The following is a 19,908-nucleotide window of genomic DNA, read 5'->3' as shown; positions in this document are numbered from 1 at the left end:
TTTATTAATTAATAAATGCTAGACAAATTGCATATTTTTGTAATGTACAGAAAAATTACATACAAATTAAAAAAACAATGATCAAAATATATTCAGTAGGTCCCGAGATGTTTCCTGCCTAGAGTTCACGTCCGTTTTTTAATTATTAACAATTTAGTGCAAACATCGCGATTTTTTCGATTTTTTGCACCCCGTTCAAAAGCTAAATAATTGACATAAAATTACAAAATTTAATTTTTTAGAACATTAAAAACCTTCAAAATGCCGATTTTTGAAAGTTACAAAGTTAATTTTTTGCTACGCAAACTGCAAAATAAGTGAAAATCGTTATTTGTTAATAACTTTTACTAAAAATACCTTAGAACTTTAGTGTTTCACCCAAAGTTGGGTATTGGGGTACTTAACAAACCCTCAAAATTTGAGACCGATCCATTAATTAGTTTAAGAGTTATTCTAATTGTTTATCCCAGAGATCTTTATTTTGCAATAACATAAGACAGAAAATAATGAAGATAGGGCAATTCTGCGTATGCCAAATGAAAGTAGAAAACTGATGATCAAAATGTACTAAAAAAAGATAAAAAAATTATCTAATATAGTCAAAAATCCTAATGCCAAACTTGTGAATTTTTTTAGTTTATAAACATTTAGAATAACTTTAAAAATATTGTCCGTAGAAATTATCATTTTACATATTAGAAAAGCTGGTATTTTACACGAATTTTTAAAAATGTAGTTCAATTGGTGACTAGTCGTGGTAAGTGAAGCTGGGAGCCGACAAATGCAAGAGTTAAAAAACTAAAAAAGGAAACTTAAACTACTATAGAAAATGATAGTAGTTTAAGTTTCCTTTTTTAGTTTTTTAACTCTTGCATTTGTCGGCTCCCAGCTTCACTTACCACGACTAGTCACCAATTGAACTACATTTTTAAAAATTCGTGTAAAATACCAGCTTTTCTAATATGTAAAATGATAATTTCTACGGACAATATTTTTAAAGTTATTCTAAATGTTTATAAACTAAAAAAATTCACAAGTTTGGCATTAGGATTTTTGACTATATTAGATAATTTTTTTATCTTTTTTTAGTACATTTTGATCATCAGTTTTCTACTTTCATTTGGCATACGCAGAATTGCCCTATCTTCATTATTTTCTGTCTTATGTTATTGCAAAATAAAGATCTCTGGGATAAACAATTAGAATAACTCTTAAACTAATTAATGGATCGGTCTCAAATTTTGAGGGTTTGTTAAGTACCCCAATACCCAACTTTGGGTGAAACACTAAAGTTCTAAGGTATTTTTAGTAAAAGTTATTAACAAATAACGATTTTCACTTATTTTGCAGTTTGCGTAGCAAAAAATTAACTTTGTAACTTTCAAAAATCGGCATTTTGAAGGTTTTTAATGTTCTAAAAAATTAAATTTTGTAATTTTATGTCAATTATTTAGCTTTTGAACGGGGTGCAAAAAATCGAAAAAATCGCGATGTTTGCACTAAATTGTTAATAATTAAAAAACGGACGTGAACTCTAGGCAGAAAACAGGTAGGTTTTCTTCCTATAGGTCTACAATAACTAAAAAAGTAGTCAGCTAACTGGATCTTTGAGTGTCCCGAATATGGTCAATTTCTAGCCTATTACCCTGGAGTGTCTTGGTTGAGAAAAATAACTTAAAAATTATATGCTGGCAATTGTAAAGTGCACTTATTAGATTATAGCTCATTATAATATACTTTACTTAAGTCATCCTCGTATACCGTACTGTGTCGGGGTAAGTGGGGAAAGTAGACGTCTCCATGCCGTTTGGTCTTGGTCAGTAGCTAGTCTCTCTGCTGCCTCTCTTCACCCAATATTTCTTTTTGCGCAAGTCTTTCCAATATCCGCGTTCCATGTTCTTTCTGGCCTGCCTCTTCATCGTTTGTTGTCGGATGCAGCTTTCCATACGCTCTTTACAGTTCTACCTTCACTCATTCTCGCCATATGTCCGAACCACGATAACTGTTTCGTTTTAAGTCTGTCTAAGGTCATTCCGATACCTCGTAAATATCGCATTTCGCATGCTTGAATTTTACTACGAATGTTGTCATTCACGGTCTACGTTTCACTACCGTAAAGTAGCACCGGCTCTTATACAGTTAGAAATACATACTTTCATTTTTGTTTTTACTTCCTTCTTCCTAATAAAACTTTTATTTAGTGCGTAGTATAATTTTGCTGCACTCATTACCCTACTGTTTATTTCTGGTTCTATATTTCCTTGTCCATTCATTGTTGATCCTAAATACTTGAAGTCCTCTACTTGTGTAATGGTCTCATTATTTAGCTTTACATTTATATTTATTTTGGTAATGTTGGCGGTTTGGTTGTAATATAAATTATATATGATTCTCAAGTTTCTGCCATCTAATCTCACTTCTTTCAAGATGGTCATAGGCTTCTCATATTTTACTCTATCAAATGCCTTTTTGTAGTCGATAAAACAAATATATACGTCACAGTTGACATCCCTGCATCTCTGCATAAGCACTTGGACAGCAAATAGTGCTCGGGTGCTTGAGGCATCGCGCAATCCAAATTGTCTCCATGATACTTTTTATTCACATTTTTTATAAATATATTTTACCGTGCATCACTTTTAAAAACGTTATAAGTGAGTGGCTCATTAGGCTGATTGTTTTATTAGTCTTGGCATGTTTTTGTATTTAATATAAATATGTATTACTTTTTTAATTTCTCTAATATTTTTTTTTATTTCTAATAAGATATTAATTTTTATATTTCAGGTGAAGAGGAGGACATCATCAGGTGCATATGCGGTATACCTCGAGATGAAGGATTGATGATTCAGTGTGAAAGGTGCATGGTTTGGCAACATTGTGAGTGCGTAAAAGCTGACGCATCTGCTGCCAGCTATCATTGTGAAGTATGCGTACCAAGGAAAGTGGACTACGAGATTCCCATGAATGAATTCACTGAACATGGGCACAGGTAATAGATCCATATTAGCTGAAATAACACACGAAAATTTATCATTATATAGGGTGCCCCAGATAAAGGGCCTATTAGAAATATCTCGAGAACTAAAAGCAACTGAATTATGAAAATTTGAATAAAGGGGTTTTGAAGACCGATCTATTTAATGAAAATATTTTCATATATTCGGTACTTCCGGTTATACCGGAAGTTGCTTAAAACTTCGTTTTTTTAAATAGAACATCCTGTAAATTTTTACATTTTTGTATTCTCCTTAATTTCTTATTTCTTGAAATATGAGGTTTTGTAATATACAGGGTAGTTTAAAAGATAATTACGTTTTTTTGTTCATTTCGTGGCAACTTTCACACCCTGTAGAATTGTAGTAGTTTTACATCAAAACTTCTATTTATGTTCAAATTATTTTTAACATAGTCTACTATTGTTAACAATTATTAGTATAGTTAAATTTTTAATTTTACTATACAGGGTGGGTTGAAACTCGGAATTAGTATTTTCTGAGTGTTCTTAAATGGAACGCCCTATATTTTAGTATTGTAATGAAATGATATTTTATGGTAGTTTTTTATTTCTTAAGCATTCCCTATACCTAACTGCTTTAATTTGTGCTTAATTTGTTAATCTCACCAACAATCTTAACGACGAAGGTATTTTTATAGCTTGACCATTATTGTCAATTTTAAGTATCAGTCGAGATTGATATGTATTTATTTCCGAAAAATTATTTGTGATTGAATATTTTCACGGCCAACCTAATAAAATGTCATGTATTTTGTGTTGCAATTAATGTTTGACTTGAATCACCAGTAACTCAAAGCAGTTAGGTAAAGGGAATGCTTAAGAAATTAAAAAGTACTATAAAATAACATTTCATTACAATACTAAAATACAGGGTGTTCTATTTAAGAAAACTCAGAAAATACTCATTCCGAGTTTCTACCAACCCTGTATACTAAAATGAAAAATTTACCTATACCAATAATTCTTAACAATCGTAGACTATATTAAAAATACTTTTGACTATAAATAGAGTGTATTATGTCAAACTACTACAATTCTACAAGGTGTGAATATTGCTACGAAATTAATAAGAAAACGTAATTATCTATTATCTTTTAACCTACCCTGTATAATATTACAAAACCTTAGAAAGAAGAAATTGAGGAGAATCCAAAAATGTAAAAATATACAGGGTGTCTCATTTAAAAAAACGAAGTTACAATCAACTTCCGGTATAACCGGAAGCAGCAAAGGAACCAAAATATTTTCATTAAATAGTTCATACCTCAAAACCCCTGTATTCCAATTTTTATGATTTTCTTATCTTTAGTTCTCGAGATATTTCTAATAGGCCCTTTATCTGCCTTACCCTGTATAGTAAAGCATTTATATAAATCCAAATATATAGCTTGTCTGTGTTGAAAGTAATAATTTGATTTCTAATATTTTTAGGTACTATATGACACTAATGAGAGGAGATCTTCAACTGAGACAAGGCGACACAGTGTACGTACTTCGAGACATTCCTATAAAAGGAACTGATAAGAAACATACCTATGACACTATAGGTAAGATTGAGTACTCAGAACTGGATATATTTAGGATCGAACGGTTGTGGAAGGAAGAAAAGACTGGTAAACGACTGGCGTATGGACACCATTATTTAAGGCCTCATGAAACCTTCCATGAACCAACCAGAAAGTAAGTAACCAGTGTAATACATACATCATATTCTTGATCTTAAGGTGCTGTCTTGTCATCATCGTTACGTTTGTATTATGTATTTGTAAGTCAGTTAAATGAGCGATTAAACCATTCCCTGAGATTGCTCCACCATGATACTCGTCGCCTTCTAAGGCTATGCTTTCCTAAAATATTTACCTGCATGATATTTTCTAGAATCTGGTATTTTGTTCCTTTCATCACTTGGCCAAGATATTGTATTTATCGTATTTTGATTTCATGATTCAGTCTTGTTTCTTTTAAAAGTCTTCACAAGACGTCTTTATTCGTGGCTCTGTTTATGTAAGATATTTTCATGATTCTTCTGGAAAGCCACATCTCGAAAATTTCCACTTTTCTCATCATCATTTTCACAAGTGGCTGCCTCTAAACCACTTATAGTTCAAGAGGCAGCGCTGAAATTTTTTTCTGAATTTACTAAAGCTAGTTATTTCACAGTTGATTACTGTGATTGTGTAGAGAAACATACTGCGGCCGGTCAAGCGAAACGTAGAACAGGTGGTACTGACAGCTTGTCAAAGTTGTTTACCTGCTGAGGTACTTAAATCCATTTACTAAGGCTGAAAATCAGTACACACATTCTAAATTGAATAGTTGGTCAGCTGTATGACGGGACAGAGCCGGTCGGTCGGCTCCAATGAATGTACAGGGTTATTCACTATATTTTGACACCCTCTAAACTGCTTTATTTACAGAATTAGAAAAAAATGTAAAATACAAAACTTACTCAATTTTTAAATTATGATTTTTTGACATATATATCGTACTAGTGAAGTCATCCATCTGGGCGTGATGCCCTAATCGACCTTTTTTTAATGAGAATACTGCCCTGCTTAGTAAAAAGGTCCGATCTACAATTTTCGTTTTTTCGTGATAAGGTTAATAGGACGTTTATTCTAAGCACAACGGCTATTAGTTGTAGAAAGGACAAACAAATTTACGCTTTTGTATGATTTGAGATGGCAGAAAAGGACTTTCTGACTAAGCAATACGATGCTAAATGTCTAATAGTAGTGGAATATAACCTTATCACGAAAAAACGAAAAGTGTAGGTCGGACGTTTTTACTAAGCAGGGCAGAATAGGGCTCGTGTGCTAGCTCATTTGAAAGGTTATTCAATTCCCTATTTAGTAATATAAACATTAACATAATTGTTTATACAGGGTGTCCAAAAAAAATTTTAATTTAATAAATTGTTTAATTAATAATTCAAAAAAATTTTTGGACACCCTGTATAAATAATGATCTTAATGTTTATATTACTGCATAGAGAATTGTATAACCTTTCAAATGAGCTAGCACACGACCCCTATTCTCATTTAAAAAAATTGTCGATTACGTCATCACGCCCAGATGGATGATGTGACTAGTACGATATATATGTCAAAAAATCATAATTAAAAAATCGAATTATGTACTTTTGTATTTTACATTTTTTTCTAATTCTGTAAATAAAGCAGTTTACAAGGGAGTCAAAATATAGTGAATAACCCTGTACATTCATTGGGGCCGACCGACCGGCTCTGTCCCGTCATACAGCTGACCGACTATAATAACTTTTATTTATATTCAATTTAGAATGTGTGTACTGATTTTCAGCCTTAGTAAATTGATTTAATTACCTCCGCAGGTAAGCAGCTTTGACAAGCTGTCAGTACCTACCACCTGTTCTACGTTTCGCTTGACCGACCGCAGTATGTTTCTCTACACAATCACGGTAATCAACTGTGAAAAAACTAGCTTTAGTAAATTCAGAGAGATTTTTCGGCGCTGCCTCTCCGTCTATTAGGAGGATACTAAATACATATGTAACATTGAGTCTATTGAATAAAAAGAAGTATTTGCTTTTACTTACAAGTATTTAAGTATTTACTTAATACTAATTGAATAAAGTAATTTCTTTAATGCTTTATTCAATTACTATTAAGTAAATACTTAAATACGAGGAAGTAAAAGCAAATACTTCTTTTTATTCAATAGACCCATGAGCATTTTTATGTTGGCACTCAAAGTTTATTGCAAAACAATTATATAATTTTTATAAATGTGTTAATGCAATTCATGCATCCGATATTTTGGCCGTCAATAATAAGTTGGGCATTATTATTTTGATTCTTTGTAAAGATTAGAATTGGTTTTATCTAAGTTCATTTCATATTTAAGCGATAATGAAACTTACTGTATACATTTTTTGGACTACTCTCTGCAAATCTTCAGTATTCTCTGTCATTAATTCGTTCAATGCCAGAGTGTTTTTGTACGGTTTTTTACGTTCAGGCCAAGTGGTATATTGCAGATGGGAAAAAATAAAAATTCTTTGGCCCAAGCTGCGCAGAAGTAGATTTCCACGGATAATGAAGTCTTATGAAAGAAATTTACGTCACCCATATTAAGAAATTCGTGGAAATGTGTCCCTGGCATGAAAATGAAAAAAAATTTCTCGGTCATATTGACCGAGCTGGTCTGTGGGAAAGCTACTTTCTCGGCCATATTGACCGAGACGGCAGCGAACGAGTTAATATGGTGTCATCTGCATATATTAAGGTATTAATAGGGATTCTGTTTAGTACAGCGCTGTTTCGTTGTCCAGTACCTCTTGCATAATAACTTAGGAGTACAAGTTAAATATCAATGGAGAAAGAAGGCAACTTTGCCGTACCCCTCATTTAATTTTGATATTCTCCGATTGTGTATTATCTATTTTTATGTACTCTGTCTGGTTATAATATTTTTTTAAGTTTTCTATTATTCTTATGTAGCTTGTCTATTGTTTTTCTTTTAAAGTGGTCATGAGTTAATCGTGCCTCAATCTGGCAAACCCCTTTTCATAATCTATAAAGTAGGCATACACATCTTTATTTATGTCCAAACAGCGTTGCGTTAATACATTTTAAACAGAATAAAACGCCTTCCTAGTTCCCACTCCATATTATAAACCAAATAGCACGTTAATTGATGCGGTTCTTTAGAATTCACAGAAAAAGAAGAGAAAAAATAAACAGATTAAAGGTTTTGTATGCAAATATATTGTTTTGATTCTACTTATTTTCTTTATGTAAGCATTTAAAGTTACACTTACCTTTATTTATAATTATTATTATATAACAAATCTTTCGTTGGGCTATCTCAAATTAATAAATTATCTCAGGGTTTTACGTCATCCAATCACAGAAATGCAAAACCAATACTCGGAGAAAACTCGTGGAAAAATAAAATTCAAAAATAAATATAACCGTATATTAAAAAAAATTGATTACCAAATTGATATTGATACCAAAGAATTAAACACAAATTTTAATAATAGAATAAACGGTAAAACAAACAAGTATGAAACTATTATGCAAATAAATGTAAGCGAATATTAAAAATACCGCAAATTAATTTAACATAAAAAGTTACCCAGTATAGATACAAAAATGAATTATAAATGGTAAACAAAAGTAAATAAAAAAAATTACGAAATTTTTTATGTAAAAGTTTATGTCCAATTACACGAGAGTCTTTATGTAGACGTCGATGAAACCAAAACCGAAATCCTCGCAACAGAGAATATTGATAGAGAGAAATATAAGTTTGAATACCTTGGTACCTTGCTATCACTTGTTCGTTCACTGACTTTAATGTTAGCTTAAAAAAACTTTTACTTATTACTTTGTGTTTACGGGTGCCTATAAGGCTTTGATTAACGAAGACCGACACTTTTTTCACTTCTTTTTCAACACAATCTGCTACTTTCAGCTCTCCGGAATACACTGCCTCCTTCTTTCCTTGCCAAAATCTCTTGGCTCAAACTTCCTCTTCCATCAATGACATCCCTTCAGTTCCATTGGTCCAAACAAATATCCTTACTACGTCATATATCAACGCCTCCAAATTTCCCAGTCGTCAGTACTTTTACCACTTTCTCGAAAATCGCAAATCCCGACTTTTTCCAAATAGTTCTGGTAAACTCCGATCACAAATACGTCTTTTGTATACTCGCTTTCGCCTACTAATTGTTCTTGGAAGTACTTTCTGTCAAATCTACCCGCACTGATAAAATTTTATTGTAAATTTGTCCAAAGATCATAGAATTATTTTACCATTATTAAAAGAGAAACTTATAACTAACAATACAATTTTGGGTAATTTCAATCGGTACCTATTTTACATGGTGAATGAAAAAAATTAAATATTTTAAAAATGAACTATTTTAACGTAATACAAATTGACAAAATTTATGCATACAAATTATTATACAATTAAATAGTTAGATTTTCTTCTTCTTCTTCTCTGCCTTGCCTTTCTTTTTCTATGACAATATATTATTTAAATTTTTGTTTTCCAGGTTCTTCCCAAATGAGGTAATGAGAGTACCTCTCTATGAAGCCGTACCAGTGGAGTTAGTTATTTCCCCTTGTTGGGTTATGGACATAAATACTTACTGCAAGGGCAGGCCTATTGGTGCGGCTCCAGAGCACATCTATATCTGCGAATACAGGGTGGACAAAGGAGCTAAAATATTCAGCAAGGTACGCTTTTGTATTTATTTTAATAGTCATCATGTGATTTTACTTCTTAATTCAATTTAAGCTCCCGTAATTAAATGCAATTTGTTATTTCCTCAATAACCAGATACGCCAGTCAATGGGAGCAAGAATAGGATATTAACTCCGAATTCTATCCTACTGCATGGATTTTAATGAAATTTTGGGCCTAGCCTCCTTATCCTAATCCAAAGTCTACCCTGTGCCGATGTGTGCTTTTATCTTGGGGTGGAAAAATTTTTGGTTAAAATTACCACGGAATTCGCTAGAAAACCTAATTCTAAGCAAAAACTGTTTTATAATTTTTTTTTTTTTGAAATTCGATACGTTTTGAGATATTCATGGTTGAAAATTGGTCATTTTCATTGAAACATAATACCTTTTCGAACGGTTTTTTGCGAATACCTTAAAAACTATGCATCTAACTAAAAAAACTATATTAATATAATTTTTGTAGGTTATAAAAAACAAAGAGACACTTGCCTTCATAAATCTTCTAGTCATAATACAAAAAGAGATATGGTAGGTGAACATAGTTTGTTTTTTGGTACATTCTCAAATTGGTGTATACTGCTAGTAATACCTTTTGTAGTGCTTGAAGAGACCTTTAAAATGAGCTATATTAGAGGTCCATTACATTAAAACTAAGCGAGATATGCTGCAAACAAAATTGATAACTAATGTATTTTAAGAAAAAATGAGAAGTAATTTTAACCCCCATCCACCAAAATGTAAATGCATCGTTTTCCTTCTACAATACCTTTTATTATAGTGTTATTTCTATGTTCAAAAAGTTGGACGGGTTTAAAATGAATGGGTTTTGAAAAAAAAAGATCAAATTATAGAGCGCATTTTTAAATTTTCTTAAAAATCTTCCTTTTTCTCTTTGGTATCTTTTTTTCGTATCTCTTATCTTTTTCGAGTTACATGGAGGAAAAGGAAGATTTTTAAGAAAATTTAAAATTTATTCTTATTTTTTTCAAAAAATGTTCATTTTAATCCAGTCCAACTTTTTGAACATAAAAATAACACTATAATAAAAAGTATTGTAGAAGGAAAACGGTGTATTTAAATTCTGATGGATGAGGGGTTAATAATACTTCTCATTTCTTCTTAAAATACATTAGTCATCAACTTCTTTGCCGAATATCTCGCTTACTTTGAACGTAATCGACATTTAGTATTGCTCGTTTTAAAGGTCTTTTCAAGTACTACAAAAGTTATTAGTATCATTATACACCTAAAATCGACAGTTTCTCTGTTATTTCAAGTTGAATAAACTGATTTGAGCATGCAGCAAAAAAACAAACTCTTACCTACCATACCCATCTTTGTATTTTAACTAGAAGATTTTCAAGGAAGATAATTTTTCAAGGAAAATGGCCAATTTTCAACCACGAATAACTCAAAAAGGTATCGAGTTTTCTAAAAATAATTATAGAACAGTTTTTGCTTAAAATTAGGTTTTTCTAGCCTCTTCCGTGGCTATTTTAGCCAAAACATTTGTCACCCCTAAAAAGGGGTGGGGACCACCCCCAAGATAAAAGCGCACATCAGCATAGGGTAGACTCTGTTTCTTGAGCTATTCCCTACTTACTGTGAAAATATCAAGTAAATCGATGTAGTAGGATGGAATTCGGAGCCAAATACCCTCATTGACTGCCCTAAGATGCTTTTCTTGAATTATAATTCTGGAAGGTCTTCAAAATATCTCTTTACTATTGTTATCTCTTCTTCATTTGATCCAAACCGTTTTTCCACAAGTTATGGGATATTTGACTCTCAGTACTAATTAAGCATTTAAAGGCACTAAAAATTTAAGCATTTAAAGGCACGTATCCATTACGTTGGTGCTCCGTGTTCCGTGTAGCTGCTCCACATAGTGGATACGTTGCTGCTCCCGCTCGGCACTCACTCTTAGCGATCCAATCGGTGGTAGTTTATATCTAGAGGAGCGCATGCCGTATCCATTGGAGCAGTTACTCAGTAGTGGTGTAGCTGAAGATTGGGGGCCCCCCGCGACAATTTTTGTGGGCCCCCTTATTATAAACAACGATACAAAAGCATAGCCTCTTAATCTGAAAATCCTGTTATGTTGTAAGTTGTTGCAATATTATATCTAAATTTACATTGAAAACATTAACTTCAAAACTATTTTTACTAGTAAGTTATTTTTTGATAGCAGCTGAGCTCATCGTAAATTTTTTTATATGTTTTATCCATTTATTTTTAAATTCTGGTATAATACCCCACTATTCTGCTATTCCTGCCGCTTCGGCTAAAGTTTCGGAAAACGAATTTCTCATTTCTCGAAGATAGCATGAGTTTTATGAAAAAGTTGAAGGGCGACCGTTAACTCTGCCTTTTCATAATGCAAAAGTTTTGATGTTAGATTAAGTTGAGTATTTTAGATTGAATAGTAATGTTAACGGCAAATTCAAAATTATTCATATGCTCTAATAACGGATTAGCTTCTAATTTCTCATCGTTTTTTTAGATAGCAATGAAATGTTCGTTAAAGATTTCATTACTTGTCGGAAAGCTCGACGCAAAGCCGTAACAGCATCATGTCTGGATGACCACCGGGTTTCACATAACCTTTTAAGTGTTGGCAAACGCGATGAATCCTAAGTCATAATAGTACAATACTTGCGCTAAAAAAACATAATCTCTTAATCATATCGTAAAAAAAAACCCAACTCCTGTTAGGGACGGTCACAAACTCGAGCTTAGCTCGGCTCGGCTCGTTTGACAAGCCGAATCTCGAGCTCAAGCCGGTTTGTTTCTTACGAGCCGAGCCGAATTTAAAACGTGCCGAGCTTTCCTCAACGAGCTTGTCAATATTTTTAATGCTTAATACTTTTTTTAATTCATTTATTTCTGCTACAACTGATACTTTTGTTTGAGAATAAATAATTCAGACTACAAAATATGTATGTTTTAATATATCTACATATGTGTTCGTAAAATATGGAATAAGTTCCAGCCGGCTCAAAAATATTCGAGTCGAGCCGACACGAGCTTGTCCGGCAGCTCGAAGTTCAAGCCGAGCTTCTATCTCGAGCTCGGCTCGACATTCTGAGCCGAGCTCAACTTGTCAAAAGCTCGGCTCTGCTAAAGTCCATACCTAACTCCTGTACACCAGCAACGGCATCATTCAACACTAGGTTCAGATTATGGCATGCACAATGTTGTTTTTTCAATGTCAGTTATGCGCCTTTGTACTCCTGAATATATACCACTCGTAACGCTTGCCCCTTTGCACTCTGCACTTTGGTCCAAAATGCGAATAAATCCTAAAGAACTTTCAACATCTTCTGCTTTGGAAGGTAAATTGTTTTCATTGCAAGTTAGTTTTACATAACGGAAAACAAAACAAAACTAAGCTGATTTGAGTGGTATCAAGAATTATTGAATAAAAACAACTTTTTTAAATTAAATTGATCAATTTGTTTTCAGTTTCTTGAGCCAGCAAATTTATAACTTCGTTTTGTATTTGCGGGCTTAAGTAATTTGTTTTTAAGTTATTGTTTTTATCGATTAATTTAGCTGAAACAGGATCATATTGAGCCAGTAAAAAAACCACCGATAAAAAATTACCTTTTTGGGATTCGCTTTCATCTAAACTACCAACATGTCCACGAAACGCTAAATTGCACCCAGAAGAGTAAGAGTTACGTCAATTATCCGCTTCATTGCTTCCTTCCAAATTCCCTATTTTGATGCTTATTAGGAAAATATGTTTTGATCCCTAATTTAAAGAAAGTAGAAGTATGAAGCTTGAACGCTTTAAGGCGCCTTGCGGGCCTGTCAGCTACGCCACTGATTATTCAGAGGACGGAGCACCAAAGTAATGGATACGTACCTTAAGATTTGATGAGAAGGGAGTATTAATAGTAATCTCATTAGGGGTTTGCAAAGGGCAGGCTGGAATTAAAAAATAATACAAAATATTTTATGTAATATCATTGATTAATAAGTACATAGATACCTCACCTTTAGGTAAAACCGAATTCAGTGTTAAACTCCGCCCACTTACACCTCTTTGCCCCTCAAGTCTAAGTACTAACTGGCTGGACGGTGGCGACATTTATTGAAATTTTTGCCAAGATTGAAAAATAAATTTGAGTCGCTTGGCTGGCGTAATAGACAACGATATAAGGGTAGTATTCAGCATTTTAACAAATTATTTTAACGCGATTGTAATCTCTATTTTGGAATTCCGATTTTACTTCAGATAAAACGCTAAAAATTGATTAATAAAAATAGTGAAGAGGTTTCTTAAAAATTATTTAATTATTAATACACTACAAAAAAAACAACAAAATAGAAAATACATAATAAAATTAGCAGTGTTCACATGTAAATTATTTTTTGCAATTTGTAAAAGAATGATATTTTCAGAACTAATGCGAAATAAACTATTTGAAGTTGATATACAGAATTTCTTTCCAGATCTAACCCATTCACCCCAGGTAAAATATTGCAAAACCTCCGAATTTTAAAGAATCCATTGGATTGGCATGAAATTTGGTATACATATATACTGATAAAATGACAGGGAATTTCCAACATATAAATAGTTGAGGGCCATCTGCCTAGGAACAATAGGTAAAAGCTGATAAACGGACAGGATTAGAAAGTTTAAAACATCACTAATTAGATCATATTTCAAAACAAAGTAAATAAGTATATTTGAATGTTAATTCTTTTCAAACTAAGATAGTAAAATTAAAATTTTAGGAAAAAAAGATATTTATTATTTCTTGTTCTCAAGAAGTACTTTCATTATTGACAATATCGAAACATTTTATTAATAAAAGTCGAGAACAATTAAAAACCACGTTCATGTTTATATGAAAGTACTTTAAAAATGAAGGTATATTACTCTTGAGAAGAATTAATATTTTTTAACAAACTTGGTATACGACTCATAATATTTGACATCTGATTCTTTCATTTTGAGTTTTAGGACGTGCAAGTTTTTATCAATAATACATTTTTCCCTAAACTGAATAAAAAAGTTTCCATATGATTCCAATGTTTTAAGACATACTGATATTGTTTTCCTGATATTATAAAATACTTGTTAATATCTACTGTATATATAAACTAAAGCTAATAGTGTAGTTTAACATTCAGTTGAGTCCACGATTATTTACCCGTGCGTCATTAATACCTGACGAGATAAAACACATACTTTTGATCTAGCATCATTCTCTTCCACGCATGAAACTAAAGACAAACCAGCTACCGCCTGTTATTAAGTAAAAACACATGTTTTTTATGAACGCACTAGACTAACTCTATTGCGCACAATAGAGAAAAATTTTTCTAGAGGATTTTGGTTCAGAAAAGATGTTAAAAGATATGACACATTATATTATTTTTGAAGTTCCTCCCACAAACAAAACTGAGAAAATGGTCCACTGAAAGCCGTGTAGACAGTGAATATTATTTCTCTCTTTTTGATTTTCAAAAACTTTAATTTTTTTAAAATATTCTAAACCTGCTTTTAAGTTTTCAGTTGACTTGCTTAAAGTTGACATTGGCTTTCTGTTTGGATTACTATCACTACAATATTTGCTGTTAAGACCATCAAAAATATTATTTATAATTTTCAAAAATTCGGCAGTAAGAGAAGCCGTTTTGGTGTGTAACTGCCCTACAGACATTGCTGTTGATATTGCTGAGGCAATTGAGTTGGAAAAAATTTGTGCTGCTAATTTTACACGCATTTTTTGAAAATTATTAGGGTTTATATGAACGTTTGTCATTTTCACCATGCATCGTGCTCTCACACTGGTTCTATCGATGTTGTATGTGTATTCATTATCTTGCCACGATATTTGTTTATAATCGGCAAAAAACGTCAACTTGTTGTTAAGAAAATTATTTCTTAGACTTTTTAATAAGTGGGGTGTATCGAACACAGTTAAAATCCTCTGATTTCCTATTTCTATTGCAGGCTGATCCTTACATGCGCCTAACATCGAGATTTTTGGTATCTCTAACAATTTTGTAAGTTATTTTGAAAAAAAGCATATTTTTCAAAATTTAAATTTTTAAAAATTTTACTTTACAGATCATATAAACACAACATAAGTAAAATAATTTTTGGAGCGGTGACGATTAATTTCATTTAAGTTGCTAATTAGGGGGTGGTCCTCCCGATTTTTTTTTGCAAAAACACAAGGGACCAACTTTATTTTGAGCGTAACTTGCTTAAATTTAATGTTAGAAACTTTTTGTAAAAACAAAAATAAAGCTTTTTTTAAACACTTTAAAAAAGTTATAATGGGTTTCCCCAAAAAGTGCTTAATTTTCTGGATATTTCTCGTCGAAATATTCTATTTGAAATTTGGTGAATATGAATCTATTTTTCATTGGCTATAACTCTGGTTCTACGAGATCCAGAGACCTAACGCGTACAACATTTTTTTTTACTTTTTTATAGGCTATATTTTTGCTAAGAACGTTTTTTTCGACAAAATACTTATAGGTCTGGATCCCGCTTATGAAAAAAAAGTTGATTAATAGCAAGCTGAAAATTTGTTAATAGCTTAAGGGTGTCGAGTCGGACAAACTTTGATATATGGGAACACTGGAACAGGGGCAGTTTTAATTGTGGAACAGCTTAAAAATTTGGAACGGTCAGACCACGAAAACGGCAAATTTATTTTGTCCGACAGAACAGACTTAAACTCTCCGAACAGAGATTAAACTCTCATGCAAAAATCAGACTGCTATTTATCACCTGTCATAATTCTCTAATAGAACTAATAGAATAATAAAGCTCTATAAAACAAAAGTTACTTAAAATTAGTCAGTTTACCCATTTCCGGACTTATTTTGGACATATATTTTTTCACCCAAAAGAGGGGGTGAAAGTCACCCCCAGGGAAAAAGCACACATCGGCACAATATCACTTTTTCTCTTTGACATGTAAGCTATACGTATGCCAAATTTCATGTCAATCCAAGCGGTTCTTTAAAATTTAGACGAAAAACCGTGAAAGAATGGATACGTCTTTCCAGTGGCGGCCCGTGAGGTAGTGCCATAGAGCCATGGCACTACCTTGCTAACTATCCATAAACATTTTTTATCTTCAAAACTTTTTAAATCTTATTAATTTTTTTGTGTGTATTTCTTTTGATCTTCATAAATTATATAAAATATGGCAACTATGGGCGCAATACAATCCCTGCCGACAGCGGAGAGTATTCGACAGGAGAATCTCCTTCGCGCCGTAGTCAGTACTGGCACGAGTAAAGAGAGAAAGATTTTACGAGCATTATATGTAAGTGACAGAGAAAGAGCTATATTGGACTATTAGTATACCTTAACATTAGAATCTCTGTGCCAGGCACGAGGGTATGAAGCCAGGTCTATTTATTTTGAGTTTCTTTACGTGCTGGTTTGTCGCTTTTATTATGTATATTTTCTGTTAAAAAGTTTTTGTATTTATAATTAAACTTTTGGTGCATCATGATCGTGGGTATTTTGATAATATTTTGATTATTTCTTAAGTTTAATTTATTAATTGACAATAAAGATTAGTATTTTAAAAATTTTTTTGGTGGTTTTTCGCTAGAAAAAAAAACTACAAATGTTATAAGGTGTTGTGGAGCTTTCGAGTTAGCTTTAAGAGGTCACGACGAAAAAGAAAATTCAGAAAATAGAGGCATATTTAAGGAGCTGGTCAATTTTAGCGCCGAATTAGACAACGACTTAAAGGTTCATATTATTCAAAGTACCAGATCTTTCAAAGGTCTACCTTCTCCGGACATTTAGTTGCTTCTAATTTATTTATGTCAGAGAAGTTTTCTGCTTATAAGCATCAGTTCTCCGAATCATTTCTTAATGAACCATGGAGACAATTTTAATTTTTAAGCAAAACTCGGTTTAAAACTGAATTAGAAGTAGGTACTGTATTAGCGAGACGAATTAAGTACTACCTCTGGGGCTGTTTCGCTATCGGTTTTATTGTAGAGGGAAGGTTCAAAAAGCACATTTGAAGAAACTATTAAACTTTTAAGTATTTTAGTTACCATTCCTATATCAACATCTGAAGCAGAACGCTGTTTTTCGATGTTTACATCGAAACCTAGTGCTTTAGGTATGCTATCTGCAGAAAAGCATTTTGTAAATTGTATTGATAATTTTAATTATAAAGTCATTGAAAACTTTGCAACCAAAAAATAGAAGAATGAACTTCATATATCGTAAACTTTAAACGTAACATTACAAAAATTTGTGCATGTGTGGGAATAATGAAATAGTATTATTTTTATAAATTGGTAAATAGAGACTAAATCGTAATAACAATTTTCAAGCACTATCAGCAGTAAATGCTGGTGGTAGGTTAAGAGGTTTTTATTATTAATTAATTTACGGAACTGTTTTGATCAATGTTGGACAATTGCTTGGCACCTCAGATCAATAAACTTAAGATATGTACATAAGATAAAAGTATCCGCGCATATTTTTTTTAGTTTTTGTTGTCAGTATACCTTTTTTTGACAATATCGTGAATCCGTCACTAAAAATTTTGGCGGCTGCCCGAGTTGTGGCACTACCTTCTTAAAGTGGTACGAGCCGCCACTGCGTCTTTCAGGGGAAATTTAAAGAAAGATATATTATTATTTGTTCCATCGTTTCTTTCAAAACATCCCGCGTAAACACACTTATGCGTTACAGAGGCCATTTTATCTAAAATGTGAGTCCTTTTTTTTAATTTTGCTATAACTTGTCACAACACTTGTCACAGATAATACACCTATAGGGTAAGTTCGGCCCTGACACTACTCCTACCTCCTCGCAAGTCAGAGATGGAATGAGAAATCTCGATACGGTTTTCGAGTAGCGCCACCTAGTTGTTGATACGTCTTTCGGTTACCAAGAGGTGAGCTATCTAGAGGAATATTTATAATCAATGGTAATATGTACTTAAATTGGTTGGTAATGCAATTTTTTACATTTTCTGCTTGATAATGAATGATTTAATTGTTGATTATATTAAATTCGATTTTATTTTGTAGGTTGCCAAAACCAAATTTTCTATATGCACGAAAAGCTTTGCTTTTGAACACTTCGAGACGCGTCTGAAAGTTGCCAGGACTTACTGTCCCCATGATGTTGATGAGGCGTTGATGAAGTCAGTGGGAAAGAAAAGGAACGAAGAATTAGGTGGAAAAAATAAAATGATAGATGCCTGTGCAACTGTTAAAACGGAGGCAACGGCTACTTTTACAGTTCTTCCGCCTATTGTTAGAGTAAGTATAAATTATGTAAAGGTATGTATCCATACAAGGGCGAACCCCGCTCCGTGTAGCAGCTCCACATAGTGGATACGTCGGTGAACCCCGCTCGGTGCTCACCCTCTTTCGATACAACCGGTGTGCGGTTTATATGTAGGGGAGCTCATACCGTATCCATTCGAGCTGCTACACGGAGCGCGGTTCACCTTTGTATGGATACGTACCTTAAGGAGCTGCGCCACTATTAACCTAAAATCAATCAATTTTTATGTTAACTCGTTCGCTACCACTACAAAATCAAGATGTTAGCTTTGAGCCGACAAGATTTTTACACTTTTCAAAAAAAATGATAAGTAAAAGATGATGTATGTTTTTTGAAATTAAAAAATGTCCTTCCTGTTCCTGGAGTTAGCTAGACAATATGTGTATAGTTGGTGGCAAATTGTCTTTTACTGTATCACTAATAGACAGTAATATTTTTTTATAATTGCCATACGAATAGATCAATATAATAGATAGCATAATATAAAAACAATAGATAGAATAAATACGATACAGATCTAGTTTTTTTCACTTCACTTCTCGATGTGCTTGTTGTCCTGTTTGACCTCCGGCACCCAAAACTCGTATTTATTCCAGTCAAATCATCTTCACTATCTGAACTTTCTTCTTGACTACTTTCCCCTAAGGACTCGTAATTCAATTCTTGGTGAGTATCATTTCTTAAGTAATATATTAACTTTTGCTCACTTAGTGTTTTTTATTATCGTATTTACATCTTTTTTATTGCAAGGGACCAACTGTAAACCAGAAACTGCGTGCATGTAAGCTAATACTCTGGGCTAATTAGCAAAATACAAGGAAAAGTTATTTACCAGCAATTGTATTGCTGAAATCGAATCTTATGATTGTATATATTAATAATATAGGTATGCAAAGTCCGCAGATAGCGTGCTACTTTTTTTATAAACAGAATGGGGTCCGAAAATCGTGTTTTTTTAAATTTTTGCTCTATAACTCCAAAGATTTTAACTTTACACCAAAAACACCCTAATAAACCGTTATTAAATTCTACATAGAGGCGTGTTTTCTTCCGATTTACTTCGATGAAAATTTTTCCCGGAAAATGCTGGTTTTTCCAACAAAATCTTTAATTTTCAACTAATATTTTAGATAAGTAATTGTTTATCAATAATTAAATATCTTGGTAATATAAAAGCTCTTTTCGTATAGATTATAATTCCAGAAGCCGATGGAAATTGAATGAACAGTTTAGCGACAATTGAATTTTTGATTAAAAATTTACGGTCGCTTTAATAACCACAATAATTATGTTACATAAGAACAACTGTGATTTTTGTATAAAAGACACTGTACCTA

The 19,908-nt window shown here is 32.5% G+C and overlaps 1 protein-coding gene across 2 annotated transcripts in view; it reads left to right on the top strand.

Moving 5' to 3' along the window:
• Positions 1–19,908, top strand: part of LOC114330654 (histone-lysine N-methyltransferase ash1) — a 337,142-nt gene that overhangs the window by 297,989 nt on the left and 19,245 nt on the right. For both annotated transcript variants that reach the window (XM_050650514.1, XM_050650513.1), the window contains 4 exons: positions 2,788–2,992; positions 4,451–4,699; positions 9,069–9,252; positions 18,310–18,543. In XM_050650514.1, coding sequence (XP_050506471.1) covers positions 2,788–2,992; positions 4,451–4,699; positions 9,069–9,252; positions 18,310–18,543 — 872 coding nt within the window. The remainder of the gene's footprint in view (positions 1–2,787; positions 2,993–4,450; positions 4,700–9,068; positions 9,253–18,309; positions 18,544–19,908) is intronic.

Source organism: Diabrotica virgifera, chromosome 5, assembly GCF_917563875.1.
Source record: "Diabrotica virgifera virgifera chromosome 5, PGI_DIABVI_V3a".
Classification (NCBI taxonomy): Eukaryota; Metazoa; Arthropoda; class Insecta; order Coleoptera; family Chrysomelidae; genus Diabrotica; species Diabrotica virgifera.
This window is presented reverse-complemented; position numbering and strand designations above follow the sequence as displayed.